The 22,095-nt window shown below is 39.9% G+C and overlaps 1 protein-coding gene across 2 annotated transcripts in view; it reads right to left on the bottom strand.

Moving 5' to 3' along the window:
* The window catches only part of LOC109921918 (zinc finger FYVE domain-containing protein 9-like), a 100,363-nt gene that overhangs the window by 45,464 nt on the left and 32,804 nt on the right, over positions 1-22,095 (bottom strand). For both annotated transcript variants that reach the window (XM_048601677.1, XM_048601678.1), the window contains exons 2-3: positions 17,257-17,371; positions 8,590-10,802 (exon numbers count right to left, since the gene is read on the bottom strand). In XM_048601677.1, coding sequence (XP_048457634.1) covers positions 8,590-10,802; positions 17,257-17,326 — 2,283 coding nt within the window. In that variant the 5' untranslated portion in view covers positions 17,327-17,371. The remainder of the gene's footprint in view (positions 1-8,589; positions 10,803-17,256; positions 17,372-22,095) is intronic.

The following is a 22,095-nucleotide window of genomic DNA, read 5'->3' as shown; positions in this document are numbered from 1 at the left end:
CGATCAACTTCACTACCCCCATCTACCGAGTCACCTATCTGAAAATTTGATTAAATTTGTAAGACATGATCTCCCACTTACAATGCCACGCTGACTACCCTGGATTAATCCTTACCTCTCCAGAGGGTTTAACTCAGTCCCTCAATTTTTTTCAAGTAGTTTCACTAACAAATATCAGGCTCACTGGCCTGTAGTTTTCTGGTTTAATCGCGAAAACCATTCTTGAATTATAGTACCACATTAGCTGTCCTCCAGTCCTCTATTACCTCTCCTGTCGCCAAGAGAATTTGAAAGTTAAAGTTAATTTAAGAGACCTTGCAATCTGCACTGCCTGCCACAGCAGCCTGGGATACATCTCATCTGACCCTGGAGATATATCTACTGAAACCTTTCTAAAACTGTTAATACCTCTTCTCTCTCAATGTCGATTCATTCAAGCATATCACAGCCCACTTCCTCGATTTTTATGCCCGTGTTGTTCTCTTTACAGTGAATAAAAATGAACAACAAGACAAGCTTAATAAAAAGATGTCATGGAAGATCTTAGTATTTAGTTTCATATGGGAAACAACCATACAAAAAATAAATAAGGACAATTATAAAGGAATGGGAACTTGCTGGAGTGGTCTGGGAAACAAGAGTGGCTGCTTAAAATGCATACAAAACCAGCAGCACTACTGAGTAAAATGAAATTCAGTTAAAAAAGTGAAATACATTTCTATTTTAAAAGAAACAATTACACTGAGGGGTTAAAAAAAAAACCATCAAAAGTAATCAAATCAATAATTTGAAGCAAATAGTGTTGTTAAATAGTGGCATCTGCCAAATCCCTCTGCAAAGCTTTTTATTTTTTAAGAAAAACCATGAAGTTTGCAATTACATGCGGGTGCATACATGCATACATGCTAGGTACTCCCATGTTAACAAAGTGACATGTTATTTTCATTATTTTATCATGGTAGATAAAGCGGAAAAAAAAATCAGCTCACCCCCAAATGGTTTTTTTAAGTAGTGTATTTTTATTTACAAACTAATGCAAAATTCATATTTGTCATGAAAAGCCACTGAAAACCAGTTCCTCTTTTTTGGATCGTTGTGCTTACAAAACATTAACACTAAGTCCAAAACAGCAATCCACAATTATTCAGATCACAGACTTTCAAGATTGTAAACTATGTATTACAAAATCTATACAGACCAATAACTTTTAAAAAATAAACTCTCACTTCTAGTTAACAACTGAAAGAATGACAAAGATTTGAGTCATACAGCACGAACAGACCCTTCAGTCCAACTCTCCTATGCAACCCAGACATTCCAATTTGACCTAGTCCCACTTGCCAGCATTTGGCCCATATCCCTTTAAACCCTTCATACTATCTCTATTCATATACCCATCCAGATGCCTTTTAAATGTTGCAATTTCACCTGCCTCCACCATTTCCTCTGGCAGCTCATTCCATACCCGCACCACCCTCTACGTGAAAAACTTGCCCCTTAGGTCCCTTTTATATCTTTCCCAACTCACCTCAAACCTACACCCTCTCGTTTTGGACTCCCCTATCCTGGGGAATGAAGATCTTGACTATTCACCCTATCCGTGCCTTTCATGATTTTATAAGCCTCTACAAGGTCACCCTTCCAGGGAAAATAGCCCCAGCCTATTCAGCCTTTCCCTATAGCTCAAACCCTCCAACTCTGGCAACATCGTTTTTAATCATTTTCTGAACCGTTTCAAGTTTAATAAGATCTTTCCGTTGGAAGGGAGACCAGAATTGAACGGTATTCCACAAAGTGCTCAAATCCAGCTTCTTCTTCTCTAGTCATGCCAAGACAAATCTTCCGGACTCCTTAGATGGCTACAGGATGCAATCCTTCATCTAAAAGATAGTCACCCTCCCACATGTGGCTGTGGCAGCTTGCAAAAGCAGCAGCCTTTTCTCTCTAGTGACCACATAAAACGGCAGTCTGCCCAAGATGCTCACAAAATTTGAAGAAAGTCCGCGACCTGATCTCAAATATAGCTTTCTCTGCCCTCTTCCACATAGCAACTTCAAAATATGGACATTTCTACCTGAACAAAAAGATTAATCAGCCACAGTTGACTCCAAATTCCTTTCCAAATTAGATGAAAGTGGACAGTGTATAGCAGAACCATTTAAACTCATACCTGGAACACCTTTCTGGGACTCTGGGTGACTCAAAATCTACTTATGTTAACTCAGACTGCTGCCATTGTCTCCAGATGTAAATACTTTGCACCTTCTTCTCAGTTACATTTAACATTTACCCCAAATTTAAAGCTGCCACTCGCAAATACTACAATCTTATAAATCTCAACAGTAATGGAAAAACAGATATCTAGTTGGATTTAGTTCTGAGGAAGGGTCAGCAGACCTGAAACATTAACTCTTTTTACCTTCACAGACACTGCCAGACTTGCTGAGCTTTTCCCACCAACTTCGTTTTTGTTCCTATTCACACCATCAGCAGTTCTTCATTTTTATTCAGTTGGAGCTGCACTCATCCAGCTAAGTGGGAGCATTCCACCACATTCCTGACTTGTGCCTTTTAGGTGGTGTGCCGGTTTTGGGAAGCAAAATGGCAAGTTGTGTTGCAGGATATTATTGAATCACAACTTAAGTCAATTAGTCCTCCATCACCACCCCCAATTAAGTCTTGCTGGTGGTGTAAGGCAATGCCAGAAGTGCGGGCACCAAGGTATACATTTAGGAGATACCAGCCATGGGAGCCCTCTACGTTAACTCATTAAATCCTTAAAGTCTCAGGTCATCAGCTCAAATATGGGCAAAGAAACTTCCTACTGATTATCACTGACTGTCCTGCCTCACCCAATGAGACACAGCTCTACATTAAACATCACCCAAAAGCAGCATCGAGGGTAGCAAGAACACAAATGCATTCTGGATGGGGTACTTCAAATGTTATGACTGGGAATGTTTCAAAAGCATCACTGCTGAATGAGCAGCCAGATTGGCACATGTTGCAAGAACAAACTGAACTCCAGCTCACCAATGTAAATCAGATCTGGAGGCTTCTGTCTACGACAGTATTGATAGGAGTGGTCATCACAGAGTCCTGTCTTCACAGAGAGTACTCTCTACCACTGTGTCAAATAGGATAAATTCAGAACAGATCTAGCAGCAGAAAAACAAGTATTCTCAAGGCACTGTGGGCCATAAGTGAGTGCTTGGTAGTAAAGCACCGAGTACTGCTGAAAGACACATTTCATTATGTACATGCTCTGTCTGCAAAGAACAGAGTCCTATATTTTTATGTATGTTTCAGTGCACAAAAAGGTACGCCACACTAAGCCCAACTGACAAGCTTAAATTGGTTGTCAGTGCAATTTCTGCCAGATCCAGGATTATTCAGTAAACATTGTCCAATTGCAGAATCAGATCCAGCATTAGGCACTGTTGAGGGATTCGCAAGCACGTGCTGTTTGGGAATGGTCAGTCCTTGCTGGTCAACAAAAGCTGAAGGGGCATGCTATTTGATAATGATCTACCAGTCTTTGGGATGTATAATCTACATACCAGGCATCACACTGACAATGAAATTCATATACCACATTACTCATTTATGAGGGAGGAAAAACATTTTTGCTTGATGACAGCATTAGTGACCCACACCATTCATGTTGTTATTTTATGGCAGCAGTGTGAAACCAGCATCATATGCTACTCAAACTTTTCACCATACCTCATCCTTCCAAGTAACCAAAGGCAGACTGAGCACTTTTCAAGAGTGATCACTTGGGGCCATTCTTGCAGGTGAGATAAAACACCAACACATCATTTCATCTGTCACAACAACTAAGGTAACCGACTAAAATAATGCCAGAGGCCAGTATCCTGTCACCAAGTCATCCTTAACACTAGAAGTCCTTGACATTGATGCAGCATCCTTAGAGCCACCTCTTGGAGAAAACAGAACCTCTGACACTCCTGTTTTTTGTAATCTGTCAGCCAGAGCTTCCTGATTGGACCTGATTAACAGCCCCAATTAAGGAATCCATATTCTGAGATCTACCTGGCTGACCTCAGTACAATCACTATATGCCTCTCCCTCCGAGTCCAATGACAAGTGTTTTTTTTTTTTTGTAGCACCTCCTGGGGCATTTTTGCACTGGATCAGGTTCCACCAACTCTGCCTCTGATGCAGGCAACAGGCAACAGGCAACACACAGTAGCTTGCCTCTTGCGCCAACAGCATCTCAAAAGGAAATTCATTCTCTTCTTCAGGTGGCAAAACCACCATGGCCATCTCGGATTCCAAAGTATCGTCAACACTTGGAGAGGGAAAACCCACAAGTTCCGGAACAGTCAGAAAGGTAGTCGAAGAACCAGACATGTTTTGCTCCTACGCCATTTGCGGGTTTGCAGCTTTCATATGATCCACTTGCTAGTTAAGTACAGTTGCACCTACCCCAACTTTATGCATCATGGAGGGTTCTGATGATCAAACGGTCACAGGAACCAAAACGTTAACTGATTTTTTTCTTCACAGATGCTGCCAGACCTGCTGAGCTTTTCCAGCAACTTGTGTTTTGTTTGTGCATCTCTGGACTTGACCTTGTGTTGACCATGCCCGTTTTCCCAATTAGCAACCCTGCCGGAGCTATCCTTGTACTTGCATAAGGAGTGGTCCTATAATCAATTAGGAACCGGGACAGTTTAGTATCTAGTGAAGTATCCAGGCTGTTTCTTTAAGTCTGCCTTCAAAGTTTGGACTGCTCTTTCTGCCAGACTATTGGCTGATGGAAGGTATGGAGCTTATATATCCTTGCATGTCAAATGCCATTGGGACTTTAGGAAATACTCAAATTCCCTGCTGGTAAATGAGGGCCCATTATCTCTGACCAACACTTCCAGTAAGCTGTGTATTGCAAAAGATACAGTTTTGTCTATCAACTTCCTGGTGTTTGACAAATGAACTCTATGCAGGTGTAGCCACTCTGCGTAGGCGACCACAACAACTAAGAACATTGAACCCATGAAAAGAACCTGCATAGTCAACGTGTAACCAAGTCCAGGATTTACCCAGCTATTCCAATGAATGTGGAGAAGATGGTGGCAGTAAATTTTGTCCTTGTTGGCACTCTAGGCACTGCCCCACCAACATGGCAAAGTCTGCATCCAATCCTGGCCAACAGACAATCTATCACCAACATCTTCATTTTGGAAACTGTGGATGATCCTGGTGGAGTTCAGCCAGGTGTCCACCAGCAACCTTGGCTTGGGACAATCGTTCTTGCTTCCCATAATAACATACCGCCCTCTATGATCTAGTCTCTCCAGGTCTGAAAAGGTCCCAATTCTGGTTGTGATAGCACTTCGGTTTCTCACATCGCCAGCTGTTTCAGTTTTTCCAGGACCGGATCTTTCTGCATCCAAAGTCTGATACTATCAGCTGTGACTAGAAGTGTGTCCAAAAACTATTACAGGCTCTTCCAGTGGCAGTGGGATCCGCCAGTGGGAGGTGGCTCAACATATCCTCATTTGCTACTTGGCCTCCCAGACGATTTGTAATTATGCTCACATAGTATTAGAGCTCACCACCGAATTCAGCCTGAAGCAATGGGCAGCACTACCTTGTCCTCTTTTGGCCTTCTGGTCTATTATTACAACAAATTTAGGCATGTAAAAGGTATTGGTGGAACTTCCCAACTCCAAGTATGACTGCCAAACCTTTCTTCTCTATCAGGGCATATTTACACTCTGCATTAGCCACAGTCCTGGATGCATAAGCTACTGAGCGTTCCTTTCCATTGGGCCATCTATGAGCTAACACTACTCTGAGGCCATGCAGGGAGGCATCACATGTCAATACCAGATCTCACCTGGGATCAGTGTGCCAAAACCTTGGAGGATGATAGCTGTTTGTTCACTTCCCTAAAAAAAGTTATGGCTTGGCTATGCGGTCATTTCCAAGGTTGACCCTTTTTTAAGGCATGATGCAAAGATGCCAGGATGAGTTATGTATGACTTTTCCACAATAATTCACCAGCCCAAGGAAAGACCCAAGCTCTGATACAGACATGGGAGCCGGGGCACCTTTGATCACTCTCCCTCTATCGTCCAATGGATGTAACCTGGTCGTGTTGACTCTCGCCCAAGCAGGTCACTTGGGGTGCCTGGAAAGCACCTTTATCCCCCCCGAAGGCATAGTCCACCTGGGAGAAACATCTAAGCACTATGATCAAGTTCTCCAAGTGCTCCTCATTAATCTTCCTTGTTAATACTGCATCATCTAGATAAACGGGGTCCTGGGGTTGACCTTGTAAAACGTTCTCAATCATCCGCTGAAAAATTGCACAGGCTGACGATACACGAAATCCCATTCTCATCACCGCTGGAATTAACTCCAGGTGCCAATATCCCATCACCAAGTCACCCTTTATTTACACGAGGTGAGTCCTTGACACTGATCCAGCTTCCTCAGTATCATTTCTCAGAGTGAACAGAACCTCTGACACTCGTCTATATCTGTTAGCCAGGGCTCCCTGATTGGGACTGTTACCCTGGTCCAATCAGGCAACTCATTCTATGATGTTCACCTGGCTAACCTTGCTATAATCACTACACTGACCATACTTAACCAGCTCGCACATACAAAAACTTGCAACAGTTTCCAGCAGTAGATGTTGACTTTAAATCCAGACTGAGTCTGACTAAAATGGATAGGAAGTAACCATCTGCAGGAAAATCAACATCAGAGCAATGGGAACCATTCAAAAGGCTTGCAAGGACAATGCAGGGCCAACAGGTTCACATAAAAAAGGTGAAGGGGGAGACAAACCAGTCCAGACAACCCTGGATTTCAAAAGGAGTGTACAGAATTGGATAAGAAAAAGGAAGCATTTGGTAGATATAGAAGGCTCAAAACATTACTTGTCCTAGAGTATTGGAAGTCTAGGGGATTGTTTAAAAAAGAAATTAAGAGCATGAAAAGACACGGATGACGACATTAAGGAAAATCCAAAAGACATGTTGCAAGAATATTAAAAGATTAACCAGGGAGAGAGTCGGGCCCATTCAGGGCTAAATGACAATCTGGGTGTGCAGCCAGAAGAGACAGCTGAGGTTTTAAATGAGTATTTTCTATATCTGTATTCACAGCGGAGAAAGATATTGTCGGTTTAGAAATCAGGGAGGGGGATTAGGATATACTTGGACAAATTAGCATCGAAAGGGAAGTAGTATTAGAGGTTTTAGTACGCTTGAAAGTAAATAAATCCTCAGGAACAAAAGCAGAAGTTGCTGGAAAAGCTCAGCAGGTCTGGCAGCATCGGAGAAGAAAAAATCCAGGGTTAACGTTTCAGGTCCAGTGACCCTTCCTCAGAACTGAGGAATAAATCTCCAGGCGCAGTTGATATATCCAAAGCCGACTTAGGTGGCAAGGAAAAAGGGATTGTGAAAATTCATGTCGGAGCCTTTACAATCTCTTTCGTCACAGGAGAGGTGCCCAGAGGACTGGAGGACCATTATTCAAGAAGGGTGATATTGATAAACCAGGAAACTACAGGCCAGTGAGTTTAACATTTTTGGTAATGAAACAACTGAAAAAATTCTGATGGACATATTAATCAAGGATAGTCAACAGGACTTGGTCAGGGTGAGATAATATTATAAAAGTCTGATTGTATTTTTCCAGAGGTGGTGACTAGGTATGTAGATGAGAACAGCACAACAGTCTACATTATGTCCACCTCAGCAAATGGAGATGGCTGCTTCACCTCAAATGGGACAAAAGAATCTATTAAAGTACACTGATGCCAAGGGACAGAAAGGGATTAAAATCACTGTTACATAGGTTTTGATTGTAACAGCTTGATAATGTACTTAAAAAAAAAACGCAAAAAAGATCAAATCCCACAGCATTAAAGACAACAAAGTAACAAGACAGAGATGAAGAACAGTAAATAAAAATTAACAATTTTATGCGTGTGCACTGATAAAAGGAACTTAAATATCCATTGTAGTCATTAGGCCCAATCTGCTGAATAGGATCAAGCAATGACCCAGGAGAAGAAAAAAGTGGGATTAAAAAACACAAGCAACATTTCAGTTGGTCTTGCACATCACTAAATTTCTGCAGCAAACCAGAGGAGTTGAAGAACAACAAGACAACGCCTGTTAGTTACCATTATAATGTTGTTCTCAACAACGGTAGCTTAAAATAATATCCATCCTTGGTAAATTTTCCCCAAGTACATACTCAACTACGTAAAACCTGAAATACAAGAAGTTTACTGGGTTATCACGATCTCGGACTAGTCAGTTGGAAGGCTCTCTGCCGATAAGTAAAATTTTAAGGCAAAGTTGCCTTACTATTTAAGGTGATTAATGCTGTAAATAAAATATAAACAGTGATGTGTATACTGTCCCCATTACATTTCTATTATTAAGCATGCGTTTTTACATTGATTATGTGAACATCTTGACCAACTGGAATATTTCATCAACCAGCACACTCCTGATGCCACAGACACTGGTTAATAAAAAGGTACTCAAATTTTCAAAATTTGAAAAATGTAACTGCACTCAATCCAAATTAACTCACCTTTCCACAAGCTCTGCAGTGATGTCGCCTCTTTGTAAATGTAAACTTCTGCTCACATTTCATGCAGTTTGGTGCTTGGGAATCTGGCACCCATACTGGAGCAACATCACCTAGAGATGGAAATGGCTTCCTGAGAGCTCCTGGAAATTGTCCAGCTCCTAGGTCATTATCTGGACTTTCAGATCCAGAAGTATGATCAGACTTGATATCTTTAGAAGCCCCAACATAAAACACACCTAAATCATCACTGTTAACGCTGCAATCTGGTACTAAAGCACTACCATTCAAAGCACACAAGAGGGAATCTTCCAGGGGCTCAGCTTTATCAGCAAAACCTACATTTTTGTTCTTTGTATTGTTGTCCGGGTTGGCGGATCCCAAGTCATTCAATAATTGGTTAGTCAAAGGTTTTGGGATCTGTAATTTGAGGTTCAAAGGTTGTTTGGGTCGAGCACCTCCAAACGGAATACTAACTAGCTGTCCGTTATTCAGAGCTAGTTTTGCCGCATTCTCTCGTACACAAGTTATTGCAGCAGACTGGGCGGGAGTGTTAAAATAGTTGTCTTTTAATTGATCAGCAATATCAGTAGAAATACTTAATGTGGTTAAACCATTCATCAATCCTGTTTCCATTGCATCACTTTCCCGGTGTTGGATGTAGTTGTAACATTCTGACTTGCTCTCCTCAATCTCCTTCTCCTCAGTAACAGAATCCTCCTTTAAAGGCAAAGGTTTAGAAACACAAGCTGTGGCTGAAGCTGGGGTGGATCTAGAGTCTAATCCATCACATAAACAGTAAGGTGTTGAAACCTGTTCCTTCATATCAGCACACACAGTAGTTGAACCTTCTAACCAATCACCACTCGGAACCACGGTGTCCGCTAATGGCTCTGTTAGAACTAAAACAATCTCATCATTATTTCCAAAGGCTTCCTTCATAACCCCATTTTGTACTAATGCATTGTCTTCCAGTGCTTGATGATTGCTTTGTCTCACATGCTGAATTACCTGGTTAAATATTACTTCAGAGCAAGATGATAGTTTACTTGCATAAGACAGGTCAGTAGTACATCCCTGCATGAACAGATTGTCATTGCTTTCTCTGGTTTTTTGACAAATACTTTCACTCATACTACTGACACCGCTCTCAAAATGGTGACCATCATCTCCATAATTACCACTATTTGACAAATTATATTGTTCTGACGTCAGATTTGGGTTGCTATTTACAGTACAGATATCATGTCGTTGAGGTTGTGTTTTCTCAGAGTTTATTTTTAGCCCAGTAAAATTATCCAGGTCATCCAATATCTGTGTATTAGTGATTTCAGGCAAGTCTCCATCCACATCATCTTCAGTTCTCACCACTATATTATTTTCAACATGCATTACTGACCTTTCTTCAAATTCTACAGCAGTGTCATTTTTTGCAGTATTTCTGGAAAAGGAATCACTTACTTCATTTATTCCAGTATCACCATCCAACCCAGATGTTACATCCCGTTCACAAATTTTAACTGATAAATCATTTACCATCCAAGACTCCTTTGAATTAGGAGATACATTTTCCAAATCGGCACAGTTCCTTAAACTTTCAAATGAAGATTTCACACACATCTCATCTGTACAGTTTGTGTTCAACTGTTCAATAATTTTCAGACTAACAGTCTTCTCAGTTTGACCATTCATGTCTGATGACAATTGGCCACTTTGCAGGTTTGCGTTTTCTACTACAAAGCTGCTGACATTCAACAAATTTTGATTGTTTGAGCTGTCTTCCTGCAATAGTACACCACACTGAGATAGCTGGCTGTCAGAATTTTGCACAATTAACCCAAATACACTCGAAGAATTCATGTCTTCAGAAAAGTATAGTTCATTTTCACAAGGAGGCTTCACTGATGATTCAGAAGAATTTGACCAATGCTCGCATTTATTTTTGTTCCTCTCAGGGACTCCTTCTGCATTAGTTCGAGGTATATCAAGCACGAGATTTCCTGTGGTATTATTTCCATTATGACAATGATCCCCTCTTCCACACAGTCCAATTTCAGATTTAGATGAAGAGTGGCATTTTAGTCTGGCTTGCACCTCACTGGATAATGCTGCCATATTCACATTAGATAAGGCTGGATTTAGTGACAGCAGGTGAGAGGGTGGATCCAAAATCTGACTCCATTTTGCTTCAAAAACACTTGGTGACTCAGTCTCATCTGGAAGCAAGAAAAACAAAAACAAATCTTCCTGTTATTAAAATGTAAACCTGCTTTAATTCTTCATATCCATTTAGTTTTGTCAACATATCCTTGTCAAATACACATTGGTCATTCATTCACTCCTCTTGAATCAACTCTTGGTAAACCAATGAACCATCCACAAAAATACACGAGAAGATATCCACTAAGAGGATGAAATTTCCACTTTATCTTACATTTGGTTACTAATGTTAATTTGTCATTTATATTTAATACCCTTAAAAATGGTAATCCAAATTTACGCAAGATACAAATATTTAAGTCAAGATACAAATGATTTCACAGCATATTACTGAAGCCTCAATTTATACAGAGAAGTAATAAGGCTTGTTTGCAGTAAGTAAACAGAGCTAGAACTTTACAAGTCACTGGTTAGGCCTCAACTGGAAAACTGTGGGCAATTCAAGATGGCATACTTCAAAGACGTGACAGCATTAGAAATGGTACAGATGAGGTTTGCCATAATGTTAAAACAAAGTAGTAGTTAGGGTGATCCTTTTTGGAATAGAAGTTTAAATAATCTATTAGCAAATCTAACAGAAATTTTCAAAATAACGATGAGGAGACAGATCTCTGGAGAATGGATCAAAAGCCAGAGCTCATGAATTCAAAAATCACTGGATAAGGATTAAGAAGGAAGAACGCAAGAAATTTCTTCTTGTCAAGATCTGAAACTGTATCTGAAAGCAAGCAGAAATGATTTTAAAAGAAGATTATTTATAAAAAGCAAGTTAGACAGGTACTTGAAGATGAGAAATATACAGGGTTACTGACATAAAACAGGAATGGGGGACTAAGCATGACCTTTCTTTCAAAGGATCAGCGCACACATTACAAATCAAATGGTCTCCTCCTTTTGATGCATTTTTCTGATCCTATGAATGATTCAGCTGAACATAAGCCTTCATTAAAAGTATTTCTCTGCTGATGCATAAAATGTAACTCAATCAAATGGGACTGTTCATCAATTTAATAAAAGCACAGCACATAGCAAGCATCTTCAGTGATGGAAAACCTAAACATGAAATTCCTAAAATAGAAGACATCAATACACTACTAAAAAGAAAAACATGACATATGGAAAATGTACGAAAACTAAATTCAAGTGTTAAACCATAGAATTTTAAGATCTTAAGCAAACTTGTCATTTTATCCATACACCACCTCCCTGAAAAAGCTCTCATCTCCTTGCTCCTTCCTACACCGTTCCAAAATAAAAATTACATAGCATATATGTATCCAGGTCCATTTTGTGTTATTTTAGATTCGAATTCCACATTTTCTAGTAAGACAATCCACACCCCTATAATCTACTTTATGTTTCTCCCACCTTCTGATAATCCTAAATTTATGCACTCCAATTCTCCAAATCAGTAGAGATAACTTTTGAGCTACATTATGAAAATACTTCAATTTTGAGTAATTGAGATTTCAAATGAAAGGCAGCTAAATTTCTTGATTTTATCAACTTTAATGACTAATTAAACAAATGGAAATGTGAAATAAAACAAAGTGCTGAAACTATACAGATCAGTGTTTAATGAACAAGCACATAAATGTTTGTTTTAAACTTTCAATCAGTACGGTCAAATTATGGAATAAAATTACAAAGTGGGAGGTGAAGGAAATGAAACATCATAACACCCAAGGCTATGCACCTGGTGCTTGAAAGTGGGACTAGCATAGCTTTAGCAGTAGACCTGATGGGCCAAAGGGCCTCTTCTGTACAGTATGATTCTATTAGGCAGAGATGGAGTATATGGATTGAACGCTTAGAAAGTGCTTTACAAACAATTAAGCACTTTTAGACTGTTGTAATGTTGAAAATAAAGCAGTAAGTCAGTGGCACATGGCAAGGTTCCACAAACATCATTGCGAAAAATGACCAGATTGTCTGTTTCAGGTGTTAAGGAATAAATGTTGGTTAGGTAACTGACAGAATATCTCTGCTCCGATTCAAATAATCAGGGATTACCCAAGGGTGTATATGGGGCACTGGTTTATCAGTGCATCTGTGAGAATCTCTAGCAGTGCAGTATTCCCCCAGTGCCCTTCTCAGACCTACTACTTCCAGAAGCCTTCTACGAAGCTACAGGAAACGTTTGTGAAATTTCTCTATTCACCTCAAACACCGTGCTGGGTTAATTGGCACATCCATCTGATGCATCCATTTTGCTACATTGAATGTGCTTTGTAGATGTTTGGTGATGACAGCCTAGTGGTATTTTCGCTCGGCTGTTAATCCAGAGTCACAGATAATGTTCTGCAGAGCCAGATTCAAATCCCACCACAGCAGATGGTGGAATTTGAATTCAATAAAAACCTGTATTTAAGGGCTAATCATAACAATTAATCCCTTGTCGATTGTCAGGAAGAGCCCATCTAGTTCAGTAGTGTCCTTTAGAAATGGCAACTGCCATCCTTACCTGCTCTGACATACATGTGACTCTAGATCTGCAGCAGCATGGTTGGCTCTTAACCAGACTCTGCATAATTACAACTGAGCAATAATTGCTGACCTAGCTAACAATACCCTCATGAAAAGTGAAAAAACTACACTATTTTATTGAAAAGGAATTGTTCATGTTTAGGTTAGCATCTGTCGCCCATCTCTAATCATCTTAAGATGGTGAGGAGTTGCCTCTTGAACCGCTGCAGTCCTTGAGATATAGGTACACTTAGTGCTATTGGGGAGAATGTTGCTAATTCAAAATCCAGGAACTGTGAAAGAACAGCAATATATACCTTCAAGTAAGGACAGCGTGCAACATTTTTTTTGGGGGGGGGGGGGGGGGGGAGAAGGGGGAGTAAGGGGAAGGGGAGGTGGGGTATCCAAATGCTTCTTTCTAGCTATAAACCTCCATTCTCTACATATTCAGGAAATAGAGATTCAAGTATTGGACGCTAAATTTGTCCTTAGGATGCTTATAAAAAAGTTAGTATTTAGTGCCCATCCTGAAAAAGATAGTTGCATGGAAACGCGAGGAGTGGCATATTTCCCCAAAGGAAAACAACTAACTAGCAAAGAGCCTGACAGTGGATGGGTGACTGCCTGGTAGTCCAATAGGAGGAGGCAGGAGGTTCCACAGATCCCGCTTACCAGTTTTCTATTCTCTTAATTGGTGACAGTGATGAATCCTTGAAAGACCGCAGCAAGAAACTGCCACCACAGGTGCCCTACAAGAAGGGAGGAAGAAGATACGAATGGCAGTAATGATGCCAGATTCTTTAGTTAAAAAGGAGCACACACACGCTTAAAACTGCCAAAGTGACTCCAGTATGGTCTGCTTTTCTTCTGGTGCTCGGGGCAGCGGTGTGACAGAATAGGTGTAGGACATTCTTTTGGGGAAAGGCAAACAGCAAAGATCATGTTCACACTGCTGCTAACAACAGGGGTAGGAAAGGGGATGTGGTCCTGCAATCGGAATTTAGGGTGCAAGGTACAAACTTCACAAGCCAAAACTCCAAAGTATTTGAATTACTCCCAGTGCCATGTGCAAGAAAACACAGAAACAGGAATGTGTGGTTGGAAAGATGGTGCAGGAAGGAGGTATTTAGATTCCTGAAGCGCTGGGATTGACTACAGGGGAGATGGCACTGATACAAGTTGGACGGTTTGCATCTAAATAGAGCCAAGACGGAGTTCCATGAAAGATATTTTGTTTCTTCTGCTGGGGAGGAGTTTAAACTAATTCGAGGCTATGGAATCCTGTGGGGAGAGTGACCATCAAGAAGTAATATCAGAGTACACAAAATGCTGGGAAAGGGCAGACAGCACTAAAATAAATAGTAAATTAATAGATACAGTTGGACTAAGGGAGAAAGCACCAAATTCTAAACTAGGAATACACTGGATGTATGTGAATGCATAACGTGTAGTCAACATGACTGCTGAGTTAGCTTGTCGAGTGGCATTACCTTGGATCTCTTCTGTTTTTCACTTCCACTGGCAAAAATTTCAAGTTCACAAAACATGTGGCATTGAAATATTCCTATTTAACCTGACCAACAATGCATCCAAAAGAAGTTGTTAAAAGACAGTAGTGCTGAAAGAGATTATTCCCCCACCTCAAAAAAAACTTTTTGTCCTGCACTCACTAGGACGTTTCACAGGAATACAAATTCAAGCAGAAAATTAATATCTATTCCACACAGGAAGAGAGAAGGCAGACTGATGGGCAAATGACCTCAGTATACTGCCTTGCCAAGGGGAATGCACTCATTGTGGATTAGTAGTAAACAGCTAGGTTTGTTAATTTTTTTTAAAAAACAGGACAACTTGTTTCTAATTAGTCAGGTCACTGCTTTGAGAAAATCACCAGCAAAATGGCTGTTACCTTTTTTGTTGAGTTGAAACTGGCACATGCATATAAAAACGCTCTCTCTGCAAAGAACAGGGTCCTGTACATTAATACAGGTTGCTTCCAGAATACGAGTGTGTTACACTGCAAGCCCAACTGACAATCCAGAGTTGGTGGTTGCACATTCTGGGTTATCCCGAAAATGTCGCAAGGGCAGAATCTCTTTAATGTTAGACACCATGTTGCAAGTTTTACAAATGTGGGCTGATTGGATGCAGTCATCATCTCGCTTGTTACGAACAGCCAAAAGGGACATCACGTCAGATATGATCTGCTGGTTTTTGGGACATCCTGGAATTCCCCAAGGGCAGTGCGGGTCTACTGACAGCACATGAACTAAAGCACTTCAAGAAAGCAGGTTATCAACACCTCTCAAGGGCAACTAGGGATGGGCAATAATTGCTGGGCAGCCAGAGTCATCCATGTTGCGCAAATAAATAAAACAACATTAAAATTTGTGATAGGCAAAACCAATAAATCCTCAATTAATAGGTACAGTTGGACTAAGGGAGAAAGCACCAAACTCTGAACTAGGATTACACTGCATATATGTGAATGCATAATGTGTAGTTAACATGACTGTGGAGTCACAGATTATCTTGTGGCATTACCTTGGATCTCTCGTGTTGTCGAGTACCATTTATATAAGACATAGTTAGTGCCAAATCCAATCTAATTCAAAACATAACTGATACTAAATAATGTTTATTACACAACTTAAAGTCTTTTGGGTAAGATGGAAAGTAAATATTAAAATATCAAAATTGATTAGATGGTCACCAAAGCCACATATTGCATACTTGTTTGGAAATAAAACCAGAATAGATTTAATATAACTAGTACAAGCATAAAGTTCCTTTTGCTTTTCTTAAATAATCCTCCGACTGGTTGCTCAATTGTTCCTAAAATGTTCTCAAAGGACATTCGTAAATACTACTGTTAACTTCATGAGGAAATACACATTAGTTGCACTAAATGGCTCATTTCTGTGGTGGGAGTTTCAGGGCTAATACAAGAGGTAGGAGTCTTCTCTGCATTGACATTTGCTCTTTTGCGCAATGTTATTTTGTAGGAACTGAGAAAACCTTCACAAGGCCATTTGTCAATGTGGATTATTATCAAAGTGTCAAGTGACAAAATTCAACATGCAAAATAATGTTAAAATAGGCCCAACATTGAACTATAGAGCAGACACATGAAGCTGTAAAGACCTCGATCACTTAGAACACCTTGGTGCCAAAAGTGAACTCTCAAGTACCAGGTGAAAAAATCTCAAAACACGCAAGCAGAATTTATTTACAGCACAGGAATAAACGAGACATACTAACCTTTTCATGCATACCGGCAAAGAAAACAACTTCAATTGGAGATTGGTTGGCATGGTTTATCTAAAATTTAGCTACGACTGGTTTTGCTTCAGTGGTGAATGAAAAGCACTCAAATTTTAATAACTGCTACTATTCTTTTTAACTGACAAATTGTGCAAATTTAGAGAGCTTGAGGCTGTTGGATAACAATTATTTTATTACTTATTCAGTGTTCAGTCCTGTTCCTTTCATTGACTGGTTACTGATTATAAAAGGAGTCCAGGGGCCACAAACAAAACATTAAGAACCCATTTCACTTGCATTGTTGTTAATCATTTCTCTCATATCCCTCCTCCTCCCTCTGACCAGTTAAAGTTGGCATGCTGTCCTACAAGAGTAATTCTTACTCAAATAATGACTGAATACAGCTTCATTCAAAGCTCTGGATTCACCACAGAGACTATTTCCACAATGTTCATCAGTATTTAATAATTTGGAGCTGCAGCTAGAGATAGCCATGTTGCCAATACCCCAGGAATACCAAGAGGAGCTTGGAGATACAATTACAGGATTGCAATGAGTAGATACTGACAATTATCTTATGGAAGCTAGATAGATTAAGCTCATGGGTTCAGCCCTGACCAAAACAGCATATAGTCGCACTCTCTACAGTCTTCAAGGAAGGCTTCTCTACTTCCAGAATAAAGATAAAACATTAATACACATTTGAAGAAATTAACTTACCTTGATTCTGCTCAAATTCATCCAACACTTTGTCCAGGTTAAATGCCTCAGCCTGGAAATAGTTCTCCATTTGTTAATATTCACTACCTGCACAATGCCCTCAGTCTGTCTGAACCTGTTAAAATACAAAAGAAAACCATCCCATCATGATTCCTTTGTCAGTACGAATGTTCTATTCATTTATGAATAGAGTTGATCTAATCTGCGGTTTCACATCAGTATCCACTTCTTGGGTTTCAAGTTAAAATCCTAATCCTCATTTTCCATCACTCCATAACCTCACCACATTCCCCCACCTCAACCTCAAAACCTATCTGTTCCTCCAATTTGGATCTCTTCAGCATACTCTATTTTAATTGTTTCACAATTGGTTATTGCATGTTCAGCTGCCTGAGCCCCCAAGGGGGAATCTCATCAAGGCAAAAGACGGCTTTGCCAGCAACTGGGGTGGAATTTTTCCACGTGCACAGCAGGTTTCCGCCCGCAGCATATTCCCTTTCATGACAAGATCAAATGGATGAAACCAAGACAACATTCCAAGGAAGTGAGCAGCCAATTAAGACAACTAAAACACCACTTGAGGTATTTACAGCGCCTGCCAGCATCACCCTGGTTTTGGACATCACCCGAGGTGAGGCTGTCCACTTTGTTAATTTGGCGTTGCTGTACAGAAATGATTTTCAAACTACACGTGTCAGCATGAGCACGATTTTGCTGAAATCTGTCACCAGGAATAAAGTCAAAAGCTTGGTGAAATTTCAATGGCCAGTGACTCTTGTACATATGTTCCAAAGCTGTTCGGAAGTACTCCACTTTTCACCTTACCCAGATTCAGAGCAGCACAACTCCCACATTTACCTAAATTCTGATATTTATTTTGAAAGCTGCTTTACTTATAGTAGAATCCACTGTGGAACTGCAGCCTCTGGGATTATAAACATTGTGTAATTTGAAATCCTCAGTCGAAAATTAAAATGTTCAGATTAATTACATCAGAGGGCCTTTAGGAAACCTTGGTGTGATGTTGCTATGGATAAGCAGTAGTTCAGATGGAAGTACATACCACAGTACTAGTTGAGTACATACACTTTTTTCTTAAACAAATTATGTTAAAAACACATAATACAACATAAATCTGAAAATCTATGTTGATTCATTATGCTAACTTTAATGACTAAATACTGAATAATACTGTGCAACTTGATTGTCATTGCCTTATTGTTAGCATCTTGAGTGTCATTCAAGTGTCTAAATGGGGTCACATTACAAATAAGAGATAACAAAGGTGCAGAGCTGGATGAACACAGCAGGCCAAGCAGCATCAGAGGAGCAAGGCGGCTGACGTTTCGGGCCTAGACCCTTCGTCAGATTACAAATAGTCTGGGAAGCACTGTTCGTTATTTTGTCATTAGTCTTGTTGCCACCGAACAAGAAACCTAGATGAATTAAAAAAAAAAACAATTGTGGGGACTGGAGATCAGAAACAAAAAACCAGAAATTACTAGAGAAACTCAGCAGGTCTGGCAACACCAGTGGGAAGCATGCAGAGTTAACTTTTTGAGTCCAGTGACTTGTCATCAGAACTGTTAGGTCGCAAGGAACAACTGGTATTTATGCTGAAGCCAACCTGGGATGGGGGTTAGCCCTACGTAGTGTGTTTCTCAGTTCTTGCATGGTATTTTGTATATTACACCAGTTTTGCTGGTTTTGGGTATGGGATCCTTTACGTTAATCAGTAGCTGTCGTAGGGTGTTGTTGGTTTGTGGGCTACTCTGATACCTAGGGGTAGGAGTAGTCTTGTGGTCAACTCTGCAAAGTTCTTGATGTATGGTAGGGTAATTAGGGAGTCTGGTCGTGTTGTCCTCCTGCTGTGGTCTGTCATCTTGGAGGAACTGCGGATTTTACATTTTGGGTATCCATTCCTTTTGAAAGACTCCGTATAGGTGCTCCTGTTTGGCTTTGCGTAGTTCCAGGTTGCTGCAATGTGTTATGATTTGTCTGAGAAAGGATATTATAATGAATACTGTCATGGTTGACTTGAAATCAGAGACTGGAATTGGAGATTTGGGTGAAAAAAAAGGCAGTAACGACCTCAGTAAAATGTTCTAGCTTTGTTCATGTACAATGGAGATGCATTGGCTGTGCCCTCACCAGTTTGACACATACCTTGATAAAGAAAGCTTTCCGAAAATAAGGTTGCCAAATTATGCCTGATGTCTTATGCTAACTTAAATACTGTAGGTACCCGTGCAATCAATGCTTTCATTGGGTGTTGTAGCTTTTTAAGTTTAAGTTTAAATGAAAAATTGATAATTCCCAAAAGGTATTGATGAATTCTCTAACTCTGTTTTTCTGAGTGTTAAAACACCTCCTGTCAACAAAGATACAGGATACCTTATCTGTAACTGCATCACTTAATAAATGAGTTAGTGAGAATGACAAAGGAGCCCCTGAAGATCGAAATGAAAAGCTCTTTAAAAAAAACAAAACAACTTTCAGCCTGCATCCTTACCTGGTCTGGTCTACATGTGACGCCAGTTCCACAGTAGGTTAACTTTTGACTGCCCTCTGAAGTGGCCCAGCAAGCCACTCAATTCAAGGGCAACATGGGAGACACCACAAATTATGGCTTTGCCAGTTGTGCCTACATTCAATGAAGCAATAGAAATTTTTTTATATTTGTTCCTAACCAAGAATATCAAAAAAATCCATAGCCACTATACCATTTATGCCTGATGTTGCAAGCACTCACTCAGCCTGTCAATATACATTCTTTTATTGCAAAAATATGAACATGCCAAGATATAGGTAGGAAGGTATAATCAATTAATTAACATTTACCAAATTTGAGCCCAAATATCTAACATGTTTCCCAGTTCAATTTTCTTAATGGTATCTTCCATTTAGTGCTTACTATTCTGAATCCATGGATTCCAGTACAGATTAATGATATTTGATTTAACTTTGCTAACAGGTCTTATGACCTGCGCAATTTCCCCCAGTCTCATTTTCCTTTAGCAGTATTCAAGTGAATGGCTGTTACATGCAAATATTCATGCCAATTGTGACTAAGTTTAATGCAAAAAACTCTCAAACATTGTCTGTCCAGAAGAATTGGAGGGCTAAGTACTCTACTTTATCCTTCTCAACCATGTTGTTTCGAAATCCATTTAATTGTTTTTAAAAACCATTAGTCCAACACATAGTACTCAATATGGAATTACAAATTACACATTCACTCCAACCAAAATGCATCCCTCCTATTAGGTACAGGAAAACTCAATTCCTATTTCCAGCAAATTCACCAGAAACATGCAACAAACCCTGTAGTTCAACATCTCTAAGCATATTTGTTGTAAGCTACAGTCCATCTAAGATAGTTTGTTTCTAAAAGTATCACAAGACCTTCATGTCGAAAAGAAATTATCCCAAAAATCCTCAAGATTCTCACATGCTGTTGAAATAAACTAAAGAAGTACTCTCGTCCTCCACTTACCCCCAAACTGACTTCAATTTTAGTAACCTAACTCAGCAAGTACTCTCAAATCAATAAACCAAATAATCCCAAGTTCCACTGTATTGGGCACAAAGAATATCTCCCACAGAACTAGTCCAGTGGTACTTCTAAAACTATTAGAACTTAACATTCTTTCAAAAAGTTTGCATTGATAATATTCCTACGACAGCACCTTCTAAACTCCCACCTTCTATTAGGACAAGGCTATCAGAAGCATGGGGACACTAGCACCTGCAACTTCTTCCCAAGCCATAGCCGACTCAGAAGGACATGACCGTTCCTTCACTGTTTGCTGCAACTCCCTTCCTAACTACCCTGTTTCTCCAAGACCCAAGGACAGCAATCATTCAAGAATGCAGCTCACCACCATCAAATGGGCAATAAATGCTGCCCTCACCAGAGGTGCCAACTGGCCATGAATGAATAAAAATGTTATAACACTTGGTATACAACATCCAACCCTCAAAAGAGAGCAACGTTTTTCCCCAAATTGCAGCTGAAACAGAGTAGCCTTTAATGAGCACTACACAGCAATTATGATCGTGGAAATGTAGATAGTACTCAAATGGAAGCAGCACCTGCAGCCATGGTATAAAAAGAAATAAGTTGTGCCAGTAGTAGAAGACCGATAAATCCATCAGCAGAACTCGAACTGTTCCAGCACAGAAGGGGGTTATTCAGTCCACTGAGTCCATACCTGGCTTCCTGCCAGAGCACCTCTCCGAGCTCGACTGCTTCACAACTTTTTCCACAGCCCTACAAAATTTTAGCTTCAAACAATTATTCAGATCTCTTAAAAAGTTGCAAGTGAATTTCACTGTCCAATCCTAACCATACTGTATATTAAAAAGTTCTCAAATATTCCTTTTGTGAAACACCTTGTATCTGTACCCTCAGGTTGTTGATTGCTCCGCCGTGGGAACAGTGTCTCCTTGTGTCCTGGCCAGAGACCTCATTGTTTTGAGCATAATTATCAAATCTCCTCTCCAATCTATCCAAACAGCTGAAGCCCCTAAACTTTAGAACCATTCTTGTCTAACTTTTCAGCATCCTCTCCATGTTCTTCACATCCTTCCTAAAATGTGTTGACTAGATTTGGATAATACTCCAAATGGAAACCAAAATGTTTCATACAGATTTATCACAACACCCTTACTATCCAGTCAGTATCAATTGGAGATCCCACTTTAAATTTAAAGTCAGAAAAGGTTATATTTACTTAAATCTAAGACCAAAGTTTACCTTAAGACTGACTGATTCACTGTCGATCCATCTTAATAGAATTTTACACGAAGAGGTTACATTATGAAACTAAAAACAAC

Source organism: Rhincodon typus, chromosome 10 (assembly GCF_021869965.1).
Source record: "Rhincodon typus isolate 14 chromosome 10, sRhiTyp1.1, whole genome shotgun sequence".
Classification (NCBI taxonomy): Eukaryota; Metazoa; Chordata; class Chondrichthyes; order Orectolobiformes; family Rhincodontidae; genus Rhincodon; species Rhincodon typus.
This window is presented reverse-complemented; position numbering and strand designations above follow the sequence as displayed.